The 19,980-nt window shown below is 43.7% G+C and overlaps 1 protein-coding gene across 1 annotated transcript in view; it reads left to right on the top strand.

The window, feature by feature from the left end:
- Positions 1-11,316, top strand: part of SERPINE2 (serpin family E member 2) — a 60,691-nt gene extending 49,375 nt beyond the window's left edge. The window contains exons 5-9 of the mRNA XM_036098716.2: positions 3,073-3,271; positions 4,878-4,978; positions 7,071-7,157; positions 9,535-9,618; positions 10,536-11,316. Of these exons, the coding sequence (XP_035954609.1) occupies positions 3,073-3,271; positions 4,878-4,978; positions 7,071-7,157; positions 9,535-9,618; positions 10,536-10,573 (509 nt within the window). The 3' untranslated portion in view covers positions 10,574-11,316. The remainder of the gene's footprint in view (positions 1-3,072; positions 3,272-4,877; positions 4,979-7,070; positions 7,158-9,534; positions 9,619-10,535) is intronic.
- The last annotated feature ends 8,664 nt before the right edge of the window (positions 11,317-19,980 follow it).

The raw sequence follows: 19,980 nt of genomic DNA, 5'->3' as shown, positions 1-19,980 counted from the left end.
ACCCTGTAAGCCAGGCACCGTGATCCCACTTTATAGACGAAGAAACTAAGACTTGGAGTTAAGCCACTTGCCCAAGACCCAGAGCTAGTGTGTCAGAAGAGGCAGGATTTGAACCCAGATTCTAGAACTCCAGATCTGGTGTGTTTAACCTCAGCCCTGGTCCTCTGTGAGAAGACACTGAGAGAGCAGCCCTTTAGTGATCAGGTTAGGAGAGGAGGGGCTGTGTACAGAGGCATCCTAGCCAACATTTGCCATCAGCTCCTGTGATCAGAAGCAGAAGTGGGGCCAGGGAGAAACGAATCACTGGGCGGATGTGAGTGCGTACAAAATACTTAGCGGTTATTCGTATTACTGATCAGTTAATGGTGTATCCAGTGGAGGGCGCCTGGGTGGCTCAGTCGGTTAAGCGGCTGCCTTCAGCTCAGGTCATGACCCCAGGGTCCTGGGATTGAGCCCCACATCGGGCTCCCGGCTCAGCGGGGAGTCTGCATCTCTCTCTGCCCCTCTCCCCTGCTTGTGATCTCTCTCTCTCTCTCTCTCTCAAATAAATAAAAATCTTAAAAAAAAAAAAAAAAAAAAAAAAGATGATGTATCCAGTGGAGGCTGGATTCACTGGTGGAGGTAGAAGCTGTCTCCCCCACTGGAAAACACACCCCAGCTCGTAATTTTTCATTATTCATGACCCCGATTCTTCTTATCACAACAGCAAATGTTTCTAGAAGTGGTTAACAGATGCCTCCAGGTCCTTATTTCATGCCCTGGAGCAATCACTTATTAACTGCTTCCCAAACTGCACAGTTTCTAGAACAGCTCTGCCAGAGTCAGGGCCTCCTATTTTCTTTGAAGATTAAAGGGCTCATTAGGAAGTGGTGTTTTTTCTGACTCTCCCATTGATTTTCCAGTTTCTGCCGAGGCCATTTTATTACACAAGGTAAAAGGAAAGTTAAAGAGTCCCATCTTTGGGCGCCTGGGTGGCTCAGTTGGTTAAGCGACTGCCTTCGGCTCAGGTCATGATCCTGGAGTCCCTGGATCGAGTCCCGCATCGGGCTCCCTGCTCAGCAAGGAGCCTGCTTCTCCCTCTGACCCTCTCCCCTCTCATGTGCTCGCTCTCTCTCATTCTCTCTGTCTCAAATAAATAAATAAAATCTTTAAAAAAAAAAAAAAGAGTCCCATCTTTGATTCTTAGGCAGCCCCGGGACAGCAGCGACCTTGAGTGACAGTTCCTAGGCATCCGGAGCCAGGCTGGGCCGCTCAGGGTTACTGAGCGGCCCCTCAGGCAAATGCAGCAGATGGGAACGGGATATACTGAGCACCCCCCAAATTGCCCACAGTTTGCTTCCTGAAGGAGAAACTCAAATGTCATCCTGTCATGTCACATATTCTAATAGCATTGCTATTCTTTATCATATTTTATAGCTAAAAGTGTTCGTTATGTAACAAAGACAAAGTTCGCAGTCTCTCTCCCTTTTTCCCTCCCTCCCAACCCCCCACCCGTGGAGAACTGGCTTATTGAAGTTCCCTGTCTCACACGCGGTGACTGGCAGAGGTCGTCCCCAGAGAAAAGACAGTGAAAACCATGAGAGAAACTCGCTTTCTCTTTTCTCTTTTTCTTAAATGCATTATTCTTCTAGGTCATCTAGAGCAGGGGAAGGAGGTGGAGGAGGCCAGGCCCTGTTAAGCGCCTTACATATTATTTCTCATTTAATCATCACAGCGACCCTGTGAGGGGCGTACTTTTAATGTCCCTGATGTCTCCACTGTCCATAGTAAGAGGCACACAGAGGTTAAGTGCCTCACCAAGGTCACTGCGTTCTTAAAAAGTCTGAAGTGCTTAATAAACCATTTCAGAGATCCGCCAGAAATCTAGAAATGCTGGCTTTCCATTCACATAGTTAGTTTTAATAAGTCTCTCATTACATGCCTAATGTAAAGGTTTGGCGGATCCTAAGGCACGCTCCATGGAAGACTCTTTCCCGGGGAGTCAGGGGCCTCCGTGGGCCCCGTACCCCTGAGCTGGGCCTCCGGCTGGGGCCTTCATGAACACACTAGCACCGGCTCTCACCAGTAGCACACAGTTGTGCTGCTCAGCTGCTGAATGTTTTGAATGTTTTACATGGAATAAAAGGGTTCTAGGAGCAAATGAGTTCAGGAAACCTGGGGATAGCTAAACAGCTCTCCTTCAGAACATCTCAGAGCCTTTACAGCACTGGTATATATTAGGAAGCTGCAAGAAGAATCAGTCCAGTGCTTCCTAAACTTACTGGGATATGGAATCTCTTTGTCTACTGGGCGACATACAGGTTGAGTGTTCTCCAGACGACCACCATTTTGAGAAGTGCTGGTCTAAATTGTTTTCAGGTTTTCATTAGTAAGTATAAATATCATAAGGTATCTAAAAGCCATAAGGACAGTTACTGGAATGGGTGAAGAGTGAGTAGGGAGTCGGGGTAGTGGAGAAGGAAGGTCATCGTTGGCATTAGGCATATTGAGTCCAAGTCCTGGCGTTCCACTTCTTAGCCCACGTGTCCCTTGGCAAGTTACTTAATTTCTCTAATTGTAGCCTCCCCAGCTGTGAAATAGGACTGCTTGTACTACCTCATGGGGCACGGTAGCTTCTAAATGTGTTGAAGTGGTTGGCGGGGGACCTAAACAATGGAGCTGTTCATCCCTTTCTCCTTTCTCTTCACATGCTCACATGGGCTCAGCCAAAAGAACCGTTCTCAGGCAGTTCCAGCTCATTCCTTTATTCACATGATAAGGGTCAGCTTCTTGCAAAGCCCTGTATTCTAAATGCCTCATGATCTAGTTCAATTCAACTCAACAGAATTAATGTTATTTTAGTGACGCCCAAAGGCATTCTGTTAAGACATGTCAAAATTGAAGAAAGATAATTCTTTACCAGAGAAAGAAGAAATAAGTGTCTCTTTATCCTCCTAAGGAAACTATATTTGGAAAAAAGTTTTTAAACTGAATCGCCCTCTTCCCTCTGAAGCTACCCATGTGATCAGCAAACACTCACGCCACTTCTAGAAGTCATCGGGGATACACTGAACCTGCCTCTGATTTCTTTAGGGTCTACAAGCACCCCCAACGATTTATGGTACAACTTCATTGAACTGCCCTACCACGGGGAAAGCATCAGCATGCTGATTGCCTTGCCAACCGAGAGCTCCACCCCGTTGTCGGCCATCATCCCTCACATCAGCACCAAGACCATAGACAGCTGGATGAGCGCCATGGTGCCCAAGAGAGTACAGGTCATCTTGCCCAAGTAAGTGGTGCCTCTCCCTGAAGAGAAAATAATGGGAGTGCTCAGTCCCTGGTAGCAATACCGGACCTGAGGCTAGGAAAGGCAGAGCCTAAATCCTAAAGCTGATTTACTTTCCAGAAATTGCATGGTGGGAATACAAGGCTCTGCTTTTGTAGAAGCTTCCCCCCCACCCCCCAGTTCCTGTGCCTCTCATGTGGCAGGAGAATGATAATGGGGAGGGAAGGAAAGAAGGCCTGGCCTCTGAGTCTCCACAAGACCTCAAGCTCCTTATACCATTTTGAGGGCTTTTAACATATTTAATTTTCTTCAAAAGACTGAAAAACACATGTATAACTGTAAAGGTTAGTCATGTTTCTGGTATTTTGATAAGGAGTTTCATTTTAGTCTTCTTAAGTTTTAGCTGGAAGTTCCTGAAGGCCAAGGTCCAAAAGCTAGGTGGTAAGGAAATATTTTGAAACCATCCAGGCAGAATTCTTACATTAGTATCATACTATGGCAGTTCTTTATTGCACCCTAAAAGTATAATGTTGGTGGAATTTGAACTGTTATGACTTGAAACCAAGGGGAAAATAATCCCAAATTCTGCCTGAATCCTAAATTTCTAACAGGTCAGAGAATGCTTTATACCCAGACCTGTGAAAGAGGCAGTAAACGTCCCGTCTGTGATCGTGTCGCCAGTACCCAGAGCTTTTAACCAGCCGCATCTCAGGGTGGGAAAGATACCTTCCAGTTCTAATAGCTCTTAATTCTCCAGTCACTAAGTTAAGTATAATCTGACGAGTCCATTCATAATAAGTATTAGTATCCTCCCAAGATTTTTTTTTATTGTGAAGTGAGCTTTCATGTAGGCAGGGCTTGATATAAATGAACAAGATGGTAGGTTGACATTATAAGTAAAGCACAATTATAACAGTAAAATTATCATCAGAGCCCATCTGTGAGGAAGATCTGCTCACTACCCTGATCGCTCTTCCACCAAGTGGGAGAAAGCCTGGTAAAACACCCTCTGATGATAGGTTTAATAGCTGACGTTTACATAAGTGTGGTTCTAAGGCCAGATAGGTCTCAAGGATCTGAAACTCTTGTGACACCCAAATAGAATGAGTGCATTGTCACCAAGTCCTAATGTTGGTTCCCGTTTTCCTAGTAAAATGCTTTCAAAATCCCAACAGGAAGGAGCAGGAATGTGTCTCCTCTCTTTTGACCATCCCCAATATGGCAGCCACCATGATGTTTGGTTGGTTAGAAATGGGGAAGAACTGTAGATATTCCAGTCACTGTTCCAGATACCCCCCCATCAGCGTGAGGGAAAGTGTTTCTGCAGATCTCCCTAAGAATTGGAAAGGGGGGGCCTCTAGCACATGAGGGTGAGGCCACCCCTGTTTGCTGCAACGGTGTACTGCTCATTTTGCCAGCTAAGTGTTTGAGAGATGAGTTGTTCTCTACTTATATCTTGGAACTACAATTTCAGATACAATGTAGATTGGTGTTCAGAGCATACTTAAAAAGGAATCAGTTTATCAACACTTCCCCACCGGCACTGATTATATCATTTTACATTGTTTATGGTATAATGATTTTCCCTTATCTTCTCCTTTCCTGCTAGGTTCACAGCCGTAGCACAAACAGACCTGAAGGAGCCTCTGAAAGCTCTTGGCATCACTGAGATGTTTGATCCATCAAAAGCAAATTTTGCAAAAATAACAAGTATGTTCAATTTAAAACTTTGTCTTAAACTTGAAGACTGTGTTACAAACTGGGTCTCTGATTTGTTCAGAAAGAAAAGATCAGGGGTGCTTGGGTGGCTCAGTCCATCAAGCGTCCAGCTCTTGATTTCGACTCAGGTCATGATCTCAGGGTCGTGGGATCGAGCCCCACGTCAGGCACTGCACTTAGTGGGGATTCTATTTAAGATTATCGCTCGCTCGCTCTCTCTCTCTCTCTCCCCCCCCTCTGCCCCTCCCCCTGCTCTCTCTTTCTCTCTCTCAAATAAATAAATCAGTCTTTAAAATTAAAAAAAAAGAGTGAAAGAAAAGATCAAAATTAGGAGTATGCTGGCCTGAAACTCTCCAAGATTTAATCTGATTTATCACCAAATGATGCTGTTCATCCTCAATCATCTAAATTAGCAGAAATCATTCATCCCTATGTTTCACGTGTACATTTCATATGAGGCCCAAGTGACTCTACAGTTAAAGAAGACCTTCGTGTATCGTCTGTATTACTTACGAATTTAGCTCCTAAGTAGTCTTTCTTTTTCAAACGCAAACTATTCCCCTGTGTTTGAAGAATCAAGATTTTTAAACTCTCAGACACTTGCTTCCATCAAGCAATAGGCATGTACCATATCCAGATATGTATTTTGGCATTTAATGCCCATTAATCCGAAATAGTATAAATTCAGGGGGCTCTGATTGGAACCTTTCTTTGCCAAAGCATCTAGGATGCACCTGGTATCCTATCGCTTCCTTTGCCAATATATGTACCTTTTCCTAGAGTTATGTTCCTAGTGAATATAACTCAGTTCTTGGTCCTTTTAATTTGGAGCACAGCAACCTCCTTCCAAAGAAAAGTCATGGCTTAAACATTATTTGTACTCCTTTTGTGTTTTTCCCCTTGAAGTTCATTGCTGACCTCGATGGCCTGCAGGTAAACACCTGTGTTCCCGTCCTTGGGCTACACACGACATGCCTGGTGAACTTGCAGCTGTAGGGATATTCTGACGCTCTTTCATTCTTGGATAACCAAACTCATCCCCAGTCCAGCAGCCTGAGCATCACCTGGGAGCTTGTTTGAAGGGCACAATCTTGGGTCTCACCCAGACCTACTGAATCAGAATCATTTTAGCAGGATTCCTCGGCCCAGTGACGTTAGAGAGCACGTTCCCCCCGAGGTTCTCTTCTGTGGCCCACCTCCTACACCGTGGCCACAGGGAGTTCACAGGTGCTCGGAAGGAGGACCAGGTGCCTGAAATTCTCCTGAGATCTTATGCTTTACCTTCCGGTGACTTGCACCCTGCAGACATTCCTCTCATTCCCCATTGGTCATATTAGAGCCCAGCATCTGTGCTGTTGAAAGTCCACTTTTCCCCCTTTGCTTCCAGACCTATGTCCCTCAAGGCTATCATTAACTTCTGTTTGCATTCTCCTCCAATGCCGTGGCCAGTGGGTATTGCTGGAGTGATAAGGCTTTGCTGAGAAGGAAAGTGAATTCACTAGAAGGTTCCAGAGGCACAATTGCCGTTCTGAGTCTTGTTCTAAATCCTTCTTACGTTCAACAGTCTTCTCACTAATACGGCCTTGAGATGACTGGCTTTTGTTGTGAAAAGCCACTAACCAGCCATATGACCTGAGGGCCGATTTCTTCACCCTCTGGGCCTCAGTTTCCCCTATCCGTAAAGGCCATCTGAAATGGCCTTTCTGGATCTGATATGCTGTCCTTTGCAAATCATATTACTGCCTTGCTTCTTCTGGAAAACTGGACTTCCTTTTTAAAGCTCTGCTCTTTTTATTTTTTTATACAATGCTGAGTGATCAGAGTTGAATTGATAGAGCTACTGACACGTTCAGGGTCGGTGAGTCCCTCCTCAGAAGTGATACCGCAGTTCGCTTAGCAGAGACTGAAATTCACGGCAGGTGACCGTCACCCTACAGCCTTCAATCACCAGACTGGAAGAGGTCACTTCTCCTGACACCTTTTAAGAACTGGAATTTGCCATGGATTTGAAGTTACTTCCCCAGCCAAATGGATGGCCTGCGTATCAAACAAATGCTGTGTTTGTTTTATTTTCTGGAAACAGGGTCAGAAAACCTGCATGTTTCTCACATCTTGCAGAAAGCAAAAATTGAAGTCAGCGAAGATGGAACCAAAGCCTCAGCAGCAACAAGTAAGAACTGGGTCAGGAGCCAGGACGGGCTGCGGTGTAGGGGCACGAGCGTGCTGTCGCCCGCCCAGCCACTCAGCCAATAGGTAGCGAACCCGGTTCCCCTCACCCCCCCCTCAGCACTGTGTGTGGGTTGCCCCCCAGGTGACGGGGGTGAATTTAGACAGAGTGAGGACCTGCCTCCTCAAGGCTCAGAGTCTGTTTCATTAAGGAAAGCCCCTCAGTGCGAGACATTCCAGGACAAGAGTCGGTAAGCTTTCTCTGTAAAGAGCTCGATAGTGTGTATTTTCTGCTTTGTGGGCGGTGCTGTCCCCACTGCAGCTTCTCAGCTCCGCCCCTGTGGCGGGAAAGCCGCAGAGCTGATGGGGGCCAGTGGGTGTGGCTGTGTGCCAATAAAGCTTTATTTATAAAAGCAGGATCTGACCCCCTCAGACTTGGCCCGAGGGCTGGGGTTTGGTGACCCCCGCCCTCAGAAGGTTAAAGCATATTCTGGCTTCTTCTTGGCAGAAAATCCCAATCTTCATATTGAAACCTTAAATAATAGCAACTACCAGTAGGAACTAGGCAGGTCAGGTCTGTCCGGGACAAAGTGAAGAAGGAGCGAGCAACTGTTGCGTTACAGCGGGATTGCTGGGCCACCTCCTTCGATAAGTAGAACATCCACATCTGCTTTCTCCTCATGGTTTAATAACGAAGGAGAAAATAGAACACTCCTAGATTGGTTTTCATACCCCCTAATTACCCATCTGAGGCTGAGTGGATAGATCTGGCCAAACTCTGAACTCATAAAGGGAATGTCCCAGCTCTGCTTGTACCTGGGTCACATATTTCTGGTCATTAAAAGGTACCATTTATGCTCCCAATAGACACTTTATGGCCTTTCTAGAATAAACATTTAATTTGTAATCCTTTAAAATAGCATTAAAAACAAAAGCCTAGAATACGAGTGCTTCAAATTTTTCAGATGCTTTTTGTCTCTTCTGGGTAATTGTGAGAGCTGAATTTTGCCAGTTATTGACTAATTGTGCCAATTAGCGTTACTGTCGGGACTGGCTCCGTAATCTGCAGGGCGCTGTGCAGAATGTAGCGATGGCGCCCTCACTGAGCACTTAATTAAGACTTTGACGACAGCAGCAGCAGAGCACTGAGCCGAGCGTGGGGCTCTCGTGAGTGTGCCTGCCAGGCCACACGCCCAGGAGGCCAGCCCTGCTGGCTCCGTCACCAGGGCTGCTATTAGAGCGGGCCCACAGATGGGGTCAGGGGCGCTTGTGCAGGAGAAGTTTATGCCTCGTAGTTCTGGAGGCTGGGTGGCCAAGATCAAGGGCTGGTTTCTCCTGAGGCCTTTCTCCGTGGCTTGCCGAGCGCTGCTTTCTCCCTGTGTCCTCACGTGGCCTTTGCGCTGGGCACACACATCCCTCGTGTCTCCCTCTCTTCTTATAAGGACACCAGTCCTATTGGGTCAGGGCCCCGCCGTCGTGACCTCATTCAAACTTAAATACCTTGGGGGTTAGGGCTTCCACATAGGGATTTTGAGGTGGTACAGTTCAGTCCACAAGACCTGCTAACTCTTGATTGCTTTTCAGTAACCCTGGGTTGAGTGCTTTACCTCAACATAGCTGCAGATGGTTCCTTTGTGACATCAAACCTAAGTCATTAGTGCTTCCCAGGGTTTGAGGAAGAGAACTGGGCCCTTGTGGCAAGAGCGGTGCAGTTTTATCCCCAGCACCCACCCTCCTGCAGGGCCGTGTCACAGGCTTATGAAATTGAAGCCACCGTGAGTAAGCATGGCCGAGGGAGCATGTCTAGGACTGTGGGCTAAGGAAGTTTGCTTTCTGACTCCAGCGTCTGCACCAGCTAGGTTGAACAGCAGCATGGGGTGGTGGGTCCCAGGTGAGAGGTCTCCGTTACCATGCAGAGGGGACCCACCAGAGGAAAAGGCACAGACAAAATGGTTGAAAACTAAGCTGGGCCTTGATATACAGGAAGGATTTGGCTAGGCTACAAGGACCAAGGGGCCTTCATCAGCAAGGCAGATGGTATGAATAAAAAATAGGTAATAATAAGAGTGAATGTGCATTAGGTGTTTGTTAAGTGACAAACACTTTTCTCAGAGTTTATAATATGTTCTATGTCGTTGAATCCTCATAAAAACCCTACGGAGTGAGTACATTTATTAAAGAAGATGGTAGCTGTGTAGACTGAATGAGACACGGAATGGAAAGGGCCTGGCCCATGAGAGGGGTTCAGTAAATGGTGGCCATTGGGCCTGTTCTAACCTGGCCAGCCCATGGGACGGGCATTGTGTCCTCTAACTCCAGCATCGAAGATCCTTGCTGGCCTCACGCTGGGTGTACAATACATTTTCTTTTTCTTCCCGTAGCTGCGATTCTAATTGCAAGGTCATCACCTCCCTGGTTTATAGTAGACAGACCTTTTCTATTTTTCATCCGACATAATCCTACAGGTAAGCGGCTCTTCTCTTCCATTGTTCGCTAGCTGTTAGAATTCAGAAAGGTATATGGAATCATAGTTAAATCCAACCTTGCTTCTCTTAATTCATCTCCCTTGTGTCAACGATTGCCAACACTTTGAATAATAGAACCGCCCACCTTGAAGAGATAGGAAAACCATGGCTGTGTTTACAGAGTGTGATGGAATCTTTTAAACACTGATTTTAGGTTTGTTGGTTTGTTTGTTTTTAACATAGAGCTCTGCAGCCCTTTCGGGGATTTTTGACAGCTGTTGATCTTTTTGTCCACATTTTTGTAAATGCAGTAGTTAAATTTTATAAGAAATTACCTGTCCTCAACCTCTGTAAGCCCCCTCTATTGTTACCGCCCGAGAATTGTTAATTCGATAGATCTTGGCTCCCTAAGTCATGGGTTCAGAGTTGGCTCTGTCCTTCAGCTTCATCTTTAAAATGTGGATAACAGTAGTTCTTACCGCTTAGTACAATTATGAAGAATAAGTCAGATTGTCTTTGTGGAGAGCTGACTAACACAAGCTTGTTCCTTAACCTTTTGTCTCACCGTATCTTTAATGTCGTAATTTGTGTGCTTCTGCACCAAAGTCCAGTATGGGAGCCTCAAGCCACACGTGGTTATTTAACCTTAACTTTTAATAATTAAAACTTAAAATTCAGTTTCTTAGTCAGACTAGCCATGTTTCAAGGGCTCAATGGCCACATGTGACTAGTGGCTACCATATTGGACAATGAAAATATAGAGTGTTTCCATCACTGCAGAAAGTTCTATAGGATCGTACTGCTTGAGAACAATAGGTTACTCGCAGCCTAGAGACTATCCCTCAAATACGCTTTATTATCTTATTTTAAGAAATGTTTTTTATAGAGTTACACCTTGTTTCCTTCTAATTCTGTAGGTGCTGTCTTATTCATGGGGCAGATATACAAACCCTGAAGAGTGTACAAGAGAAACCACGCAAAGCAAAGGCTCCTTTGCAATGAAAACAAGACTCCTTTCCTACATCTTTCATAGTTCTGTTAAATATTTTTGTACATTACTTTCTTTTTCAAAACTAGTTCTTGGGAACAGAGACTCAATGATGCAAGCATTTCTGTTCTGGGACATATATCAAAGGGAAAAAGGGGCAGGATGGCTGGAACACTGTACTGACAAATGAATAGAAAGGCTTCAAAATGTCTAAAAAATCCTTTAAACTACTGAGCTAACCCTCTTGAGTATTTACTGTCCAGTTCAGGAGTTTTGTTTTGTTTTGTTTACATGTGTGGCATTTCAGAAGAAATTGAATCAGTGTGACGGGGAAAAAATTTTTAAAAAAATTAAAAAAAAAAACGCAACAACACATTTTATGGTAGCTTTTACTTTTTTATGAAAAAAATATTATTGGCCTTTTTAATTCTTTTGTTTTGGTCCCATCCAAAGTCTTGATAGTAAGTATTATTTCGGGGGTAGAAATAGTGAAATCTCTAGCCTCTTTGAGTGTTTTTGTTGTTGTCGTTGTTGTTTTCTATAATGCATGTATTCACTAAAATAAAGTCTAAAATACGAATGTCTTGCTAGACAAGGTTTGCTGTTGTGCAGTGTGCCTGTCACTACTGGTCTGTACTCTTTGGATTTGCATTTTTGTATTTTGTACAAAGTAAAAAATAAAGTGTTATGAGTAGTAAAAAAAAAAAAAATGCCATTTCTCTGTGATTGAAAATACAACAAAAGAAACAGAGCCTTTTAAAAATACTTTAACTTCTTCTACTAAACCTTTGCACTCGGGCACGCAGCAGAATACCCACGGCCCCTGGCCTTGTCCTCCTGTTTTCCTCTAACACTGGCAATCAGACACTGTTCCCTGCTTCACCACCTCTCAGCTTCCAAGTCCCTGCCTAGGAGGAGAGGAGGCTGCGCCGGGGCGATCCCAGCCCTCATATCAGCAGTGGCTCCCTCAGCGCAGGATTCAGAATGTTCCCAAAAGAGTAGGGTTTTATAGCAAGTACACACGGAAGGTGCTGGGTCCTGAGACACTTTGAACTCGGGAGTGAACAGCGCATGTTACATTTTTGGCGATCGGCCGGAGTGTTTGTTTCCTGATAGGACAAGATTTTTTGTTTTCTTTTGTTTCTGGAGAACTGCTCACAATTCCAAGGTTACCATTTTTTGTTTGCCTAGTTTGTTGTTGTTTTTGCTTTACTAATTTCCTAACGTTTTGAGTCATCTAATATCAGAATGCTTTAAAATATGTATCAAAACTTAAAAACATTTCTTTTAAGACCCATGAGCTTGACTCATCATTCTTTATACATTAAAACTTTACACCCAACAGTCCAACAATTCGCCATTTGTGATTCTTATTTGTCAAGTGGGCTGAGCTTTGCTGTTTGCAACTATTTAAGTACGGGTACTTGGGTTAGCCAAGAGAGAAAGGAAGGGGGGCGGGTAATTGCTTTCCTTAATTAAGAGTAAATGCCAGAAATTTATTTTGAAGGGTTAACACAGACTCCCTGTACTCTAGCGAACATGCTAGTATAGTTATTAATGCCTTTTAGAGGCAGTTTTACTCATTTTCTGGTTTTCTGGTCCCATTCTGTTATATTATTTTTAATAGTTTAAGATAGAAATAGTGTTAGCAGTGATCCAATAATTATACACTCCATTTATTCATTTGGGTACCTACTGGACACCAAGCATTAGGGGGTACAGAGATAAATATGTCCTTTCCCCAAGTAAGGTAATCATGAAAGGGAGAGCGTGAATTCTAGCTTGGCCAAATACCTAACCTGTGTAAGTGTACTTACAAGATATGCAAGTAGGACCAAGTGGGCATTAGTCCAAAAAAGAAGCCTAAAAGTGGATACAGGGCCAAGACTAAATCCCTGAGCTCTTGGCTCCAGCAGTGCTCATTCCAGAAAAGACCAGGAGAGTTTGCTTTACTTCCCCCCCCCACCCCCCCGCCCCGGCAAGTAGGTTCCACACCCAGCGTGGAGCCCAGTGCAGTCCTCAAACTCATGACCCTGAGATCAAGACCTGAGCTGTAAAGATCAAGAGCCAGACACCCAATGGACTAAGCCGCCCAGGCACCCCAAGAGTTTGCTTTTCCAATATTACCTAGTAGAGTGGCCCTGTTACGTGTTACAGATAGTCTGTTCCCCCAAAATAGAAATTGGTCATATTTTACTGAGCACATTAAATTTTGAAGTATCTGGTCCCATTTCTGAATGCCTCTTCAGTATATTAGATAGTAAAGTTTCAAATTTATGATATAGAGAACTTGGAAGAATCTCATAGAGGAATCATAATATCAAGGTTCCTAGACTATATTTCTTCTCTGTTTCACTTGATCTTCCCAGCTCATCTTTAGCCCTTTCTTACCCATCAGCACCCAGATTCTGACCTGACTCTTGCAGCTTCTAGAACTTGTTGATAATCTCTGGACTGGGGGAAAGGTCTTCTCAAATTATTACTATTACATAATTCAACTTTTATCTTTCGATATACTTCAATGAGTCAATAGGCCTTGTCTTCAAAAAGATAAAATTTAGAAAAACTACTTTATTTGAGGGAAACTGAAATAAATTTAAGATATGGAGACTGCCACAAAAAATTGCAGACCTGTCATAAAAGATCACATTTGCTGTGATACTGTGATTTTTTTTTTAAGATTTTATTTATTTGAGAGAGAGTATAAGGGGGGTACATAGAGGGAGAGGGACAAGCTGACTCCCCACTAAGTGCAGAGCCACACCCGGGGCTCAATCCCAGGACCCTGAGACCATGACCTGAGATGAAGTCAGAGGCTTAACTGAGCCACCCAGGTGCCCCAATATTGTGATTTATAATAAGAGATATGTATTTGGTTTTCATCCCCATTTCTGGCACAGAGCTCCCCCAACCCTTGGAATTTACAAAGTGACAGAGAGCTATAAAGGTCTCTTGTGTTATGTTAATGGAGTAACTTCTGGCCAAACAAGGCAAGCATCCAGAGAGGCTGGGTCATGGGAGGGAGCCCTTGAGGTTACAAGGCATCTACCTAATTCCAAGCCCTCACCTACATAAACGTGCATATTTCCACAGAAGGCAGACCTGCAGTAATCTGGACTGCTAGCCAGGGCTAGCCCTGGAGGGCTGGCCAGGGTATCCTCCAAAGAGAGACACCTGGGAGCCTTGATGACTACAGAATGGAGGCTGGTTGCTAGGAGACCCAACCATGTGATTGGAGGGCTGAAACTTTCAGCTCCACCCCCACTGACCTCTGGGGAGGGGAGAAGGGCTGGAGGTTGAATCAATGGCCAATGGCCAGATGATTTAATTGACTATGTGTTTGTAATGAAGCCTCCATAAAAATCCAAAGGACAGGTTCGGAGAGCTTCCGGGTCAGTGAGCACCTGGGGATTTGTGTGAGTGGTGCACTAGGATGGCAGGGCAGCCCCTCGCCCTTCCCCAGACCTTGCCCTATGCATCTCTTCCATCTAGCTGTTTCTGAGTTATATCCTTTTATAAACCAGCAATCTAGTAAGTAAGATGTTTCTCTGAGTTCTGTGAGTCACTCTAGCAAGTTAATAGAACCCAAGGAGGGGGTCCTGGGAACCTCTCTGATTTATAGCCAAAGGGTCAGAAGTACAGGTGACAACCTGGGTGGCAATCAGCATCTGAAGTGGGGGGTTGGGGGAGGCAGCCTTGTGGGCCCGAGCCCCTAACGGGTGAGGGTGAGATGTGATACTCCCTCTCAGTAGCTGGTGTTAGATTTGAATTGAATTGTAGGATATCCACCTGGTGTCTGAGTATTGGTGATGCGGGGGAAAATCCCCACACATTGGAATTGGGTGTCAGAATATTTGCTATGTATGTAGACATATGAGCAAACAATTTATCATATAGATTAGATGTCACATTGAGTGTGGGTAGGAGACAGGCTGCAATTTTCCTAAAGTAACAAAATGGTAGACCTATGGAACCGAGGCCAACAACCAGTAAAATCACTCTTCTGACACTTAATGAAATGAGGATTTTCCATTCTGCCCGAGACACAATGGAAAAAAGAGTAGGCACTGACCCAAATAAGTCGAAAGCTCTGTCTTATTGGCCTTTGAGTCTTTGTCCTAAAAAGTTGATGACAAGTAACTTGGAAAAAATGCCAATCATAAGACACAAGGGAGTGACTTTTGTCCCAGTAACTCTTTGTTCTTCTGAAAGTGAAAAACCGAATGACCCATGAGTTCCACATTAAAGGGTCTAAGAAACTGAAGTGGGAGGAGCAGGGATTTGCTCTGACCCACCAGAGTAGCAAACACCACTTCTTTTTTTTTTTTTTTTAATTTTTTTATTGTTATGTTAATCCCCATACATTACATCATTAGTTTTAGACATAGTGTTCCATGATTCATTGTTTGTGCATAACACCCAGTGCTCCATGCAGAACGTGCCCTCCTCAATACCCATCACCAGGCTAACCCATCCTCCCAACCCCCTCCCCTCTAGAACCCTCAGTTTGTTTATCAGAGTCCATCGTCTCTCATGGTTCTTCTCCCCCTCCGATTTCCCCCCCTTCATTCTTCCCCTCCTGCTACATTCTTCTTCTTTTTTTCTTTCTTAACATATATTGCATTATTTGTTTCAGAGGTACAGATCTGAGATTCAACAGTCTTGCACAATTCACAGCGCTTACCAGAGCACATACCCTCCCCAGTGTCCATCACCCAGTCACCCCATCCCTCCCACCCCACCCCCCACTCCAGCAACCTTCAGTTTGGCAAACACCACTTCTTAGGACTGGTCATCGGTGGCTGCCTGGGGAGAGGAGCAGACCCAGTTAACTAACTGGTGGAGGACTTCTCTGTCCTTGGCCTCCCATGACCGCTGAGAGACCCCGTGTCCCTCAAGAGTCCACTTCAGGCCACCCAAGAGTGGAAGGCGCCACTGGCTGTAAAGCCCGTTTCTTCTGATTATTCCCCAACTGTCCCTTGGACCCTCTCCCAAATCTTGAAGAAAAAAGGAGGCAGATGTGATTTAAAGGAGAAATTTGTTAAATGAGAAATCACTGTTTTATATGATAGCAGGTACATTATTAGTGTTTGCAGATTAAATTATTGAATAGGAGGTACCGAAATGGAAGTGAATTATTAAATTTCTCAGCGCTATACCTCCTTCATCTGAAGTTTCTAATCTTAATCCCTTTACCAAAGGTAAAGAGAAGGGTAGTAGGCCTTTGCACTTGTCCCTCATAGACGAGGGAATAATGCAAGTACCCACGGCTCAGTCCCAGAGGCAGGTTTTCAGGAGCCCCAGACACATCACTGTCAGGTTGGTTAATCTGAGGATGATCAGCTGATTTTATTTTACTGTATTTGTCTTATTAACTCTATTGCCTACTGATAAATATCTCTGGCCCTGACTGATTTGTTGTCTTGCTGGGTAGACACTGATCAATAACGTACATAGAGGAAGTGTCTTCGGAAAGTCAGGCAATTGCTCTGATTAGGAATATTCTTCTCCAGCACCCCATGACCTCATTACTCATCTCTTCTGCAAAACTCATTAGAACAAACTCATTAGTTCATTTGATGATTTTAATATATAACAGATGTGGTAAAAATGTATTCTGCAAACAATCAAATAATGGAGTTCTTCCTCAGTTGAAGGGGGAATATGTTAATGTTTTTAATTTTCTTAATTGCTTTTCTCCCAGAAATTTCTCTTAAAACTATTAGTCTTCTGTTGTGAGTGAGCATTAACAGGCACCCAGCTACCTGAACGAGAACAAATGAGTGTTAGTGGAAAGCACAGCTACTACCAACATCAAAACTGCTTTTTTTCCAGGAGCATGTGTGCTTGTGATTACAATTTTTGATTGCATGAATTTTCTCCTGAAAAAAACAAAACAAAACAAAAAACTTGTTCTTCGTTTGCAAGATGGGATTTAATCTAACAATCATTCTTTGGTATTCTACAGAGAGAACCATGGCTTCCAGGTGCTCTGATAGCCATCCAAAGTTATAAGCCTCAGCTCTGGGTCCTCGGGGACGATGGTAGACAGGCTTTACACACTAGATTTGGAGATGACACCAGGGTCAACTGAAGGGAGGAGAAAACCAAGTGGGCTTAGGGATACACACGTTAACTTCCTTACTACCAGCAGGGCCTCCTCAGTGGGCCCCCCTCAGCCTGGGAGAGTTGTGAGCTGGTCCCCCACAGGGGAAGAACGTCCACATCTGGTTTCATCAAGGGTCAAGATGCACAGAAAGATTCCCTTGAGTCTGCAGTGCATCTTCTCCTGCCACAAAAAAAGGGAAGAAAAGAATAGGAAGAAGGGGCCATAGTATTATCTATGGCAACCCTACAACTTTCCCTCTTTTCAGGAAATATGAAAGAGCTCAAACATCCATACCTTGGCATCTTAGGTAAAGTGTTCATGTATCAGACTCTTAACATCCTAAGGGACAAGTTCAGCTAGTTTCTACAATCACGTTCATAGGATATTAGAGCTCTAAGAGGCCTTGAAAAGTCAGTTTTCACTGTAATCCTTTGCTTTATCCATCTCTCCTTCCTGTGGAGGGAGAAAAGTGTTCCCCGCAATGGGCACTTTGCATACTAAACTATGAAGTAGGATTACCACACCACCTTGTGGCCAAAGTTTAAAAAATGTGAACACACACAAAAACAGCCCCTATTTGTTCCATTTTTACTTGGAAGGTAGAGTTTCTAGTAATAGTTCACTCTCTCATGACCACATAAAACACTTTAAGAATGCTGTTCCCTGTTTTATATATGCATATCATAAAAACAATATGGACTAAAAAGAATAAGGCTTATGTAATTGAGTCTATAGACCTCAATCATGCATTTTTGGCTCAATGTTACACTTTGGGCTTAGAGAACTAGCCAGTGAGAAATGGTGGGAAAGGATGTCAGAATTTCAAAGTAAATGACTTTAACATCTTTCAATGGTGCCAGTCCAAGCTCAAGTATTAGTGCTACTGTATTTCTCCAACTTCCTTATGGTCATGACTGTCTTCCCAACATGAATCAGACATTAGTCAAAAAGGCAGTGTTCCACATGGTCACTGAATGCTCTTGGTCACACACTCCGTTGACAACATTCTCACACCTATGTTCCTCTTGCCCACACATCACATTTACACAGTATTTATTGGTCCTTTTTTTTTTTTAAGATTTTATTTATTTGACAGAGAGAGACACAGCGAGAGCAGGAACACAAGCAGGGGGAGTGGGAGAGGGAGAAGCAGGCTTCCTGCTGAGCAGGGAGCCCGATGTGGGGCTCAATCCCAGGACGCTGGGATCATGACCTGAGACGAAGGCAGACGCTTAACGACTGAGCCACCCAGGTGCCCCTTGTATTTATTGGTTCTTATACAGCAAATTAAAGTTCTCTAGAGGTTGGTTCCAAGTATCAAGCAATTTCATGTGGAACTGCGAAAATGTGTTTTACTTTCTACATTCCAGCCCATCATAGTTTAGTGGGTGCCTTTTAAAAGTACAACTTAAATTCAGGGAAGACTTAGAAATGTGTTGAAATCACATTCTTCCTAAGTGATTTGGATCTCTCTACTTGCAAAGTAGCTTTTATGAACTAGAGCTAGATTTGTCCCACATGTATATCTAAAAGCATTCAAGGTTCAGAAGCTCAAAAATCAAAGAATGAGGATAGTTCCCCTCCAACATTGTAGGATAAGGTCCTGCAAAATGCCCTAAACAGAAATTTGGGATCACATTATCAGCACCATTTAGGGGGAAATGAAGGACTACTAACTTTGCAGCTGAATTCTCCAAAGACCCTTGGAAAAAATGTCCACCTAAAATAACATTACATTCTAGCTAAACCTGACATTTTGCATATACTGGATGAGTAAGTGGTTAGAGGACATTTACTGTCTTTTGCTTCTCAGAAACTTTCTATGATCTCTTCTCTGGTGTCCAGGAGATGCTTATCAAATCACGTTTACTTGTAGATGACGCACCTGAGTGTGGCATTTTTTACTACTGGGTTTGGCCCTCTATCCCTGGGTTCAAGTGTTAGGAGTTTCTCAAAAGAAAGGTGAAATCATTTAACCTACCAATTTGGCCAGTTAGGTAGTTCTCAAACTTCCCCCTCTGAAAACAGCCTCTGCTTTACCTGTGATAGCTGAAAGCCCCCTTACATACGACAAAACTCCCACTTCTCTGACCAGTCTCAGGAAAGGGGTTTCAAAGGTCCCCTTTATCCTCTTTTATAAAAAGATTTTATGGCAAGCCTTTTGCCTCCTTGCATCCGAGAAAGCAAGAGGGGTCACCAGCAGCTCTATGGGAGCCGCGAAAACTCAGCCAGGGATCTCGTTCTGATCTGGAAATATGGCCCCAGTGTGTCCCACCAGCGTCTTCATCAGTAAAAGGATGCAGGCTTCAGGAAGTTGGATTAACCCTGAATGGTTCATCCAAGATATCTACCTTAATGCTAGCTCTTTGAACATAAAAATATTTCAATTAAAAAAAAAGATCTTATGGCAAAAGTGCTGTCAGGTGTTTTTTTCTTTTTCAGATTTTTTAAATTTTTATTTACATATTTATTTTTTTTTAATTTTATCCATTTATTCGTTAGAGAGAGAGAGAGCAGGGTGAGCGGCAGGCAGAGGGAGAAGCAGGCTCCCCACAGAGCAGGGAGCCCGATGCAGGACTCGATCCCAGGACCCTGGGATCATGACCTGAGCCAAAGGCAGACCCTTAACTGACTGAACCACCCAGGCGTCCCAGTGCTGTCAGTTTTAACATTTCTATTCTCAACTCCCAAGTCCCATTTTTCTTGTTAACGCCTGAGTGACTACTGACAAATTCAAACTAAAAATTACCACTATTGCCAAAGAGCTAAAAAGAAACAAAGAAACAAAGAATTTGCAGTTGGAGGATTACTGAATTCAACACAATGATTGAAGAACCAGAAGGACATACTCTTAAGATTTGTCCTCTAGAAACTGAATGTGTTACAGTAAAATACTTAGAACAGTGTTTGGTACACAGTGGCTATGATTATGATTATGGAATACTCAATTGATAAATATATGCCTTATTTTTCCATTAACATTGATATATATTTTTCAGTTAGCTGCTTTCGACTTTCTTTTAAAAGCATAAAGTTTATCTTTTCTGTTATTTGTTTTATAGAAATTGAATAACTATGAGATGAATTAGTATACAGAATTTCAAACCTAGACAGAATCTAGGGGTCAGGTAAATACCCATCTAACTGTGATAAGCTGCACTTTTACATTTCTAAAGGTTAAGAGTTATTACTCTTTTAGCTAAAATCCTATTAAAGGGACAAAGTTCACCAACCTGGGTATATCAAATTAAACTACAGTAAAATC

The sequence above is a fragment of the Halichoerus grypus genome, chromosome 4 (genome assembly GCF_964656455.1).
Source record: "Halichoerus grypus chromosome 4, mHalGry1.hap1.1, whole genome shotgun sequence".
NCBI lineage: Eukaryota > Metazoa > Chordata > Mammalia > Carnivora > Phocidae > Halichoerus > Halichoerus grypus.
Note: the sequence above shows the minus strand (reverse complement) of the source record. Positions and strands in the feature narration are given on the sequence as shown.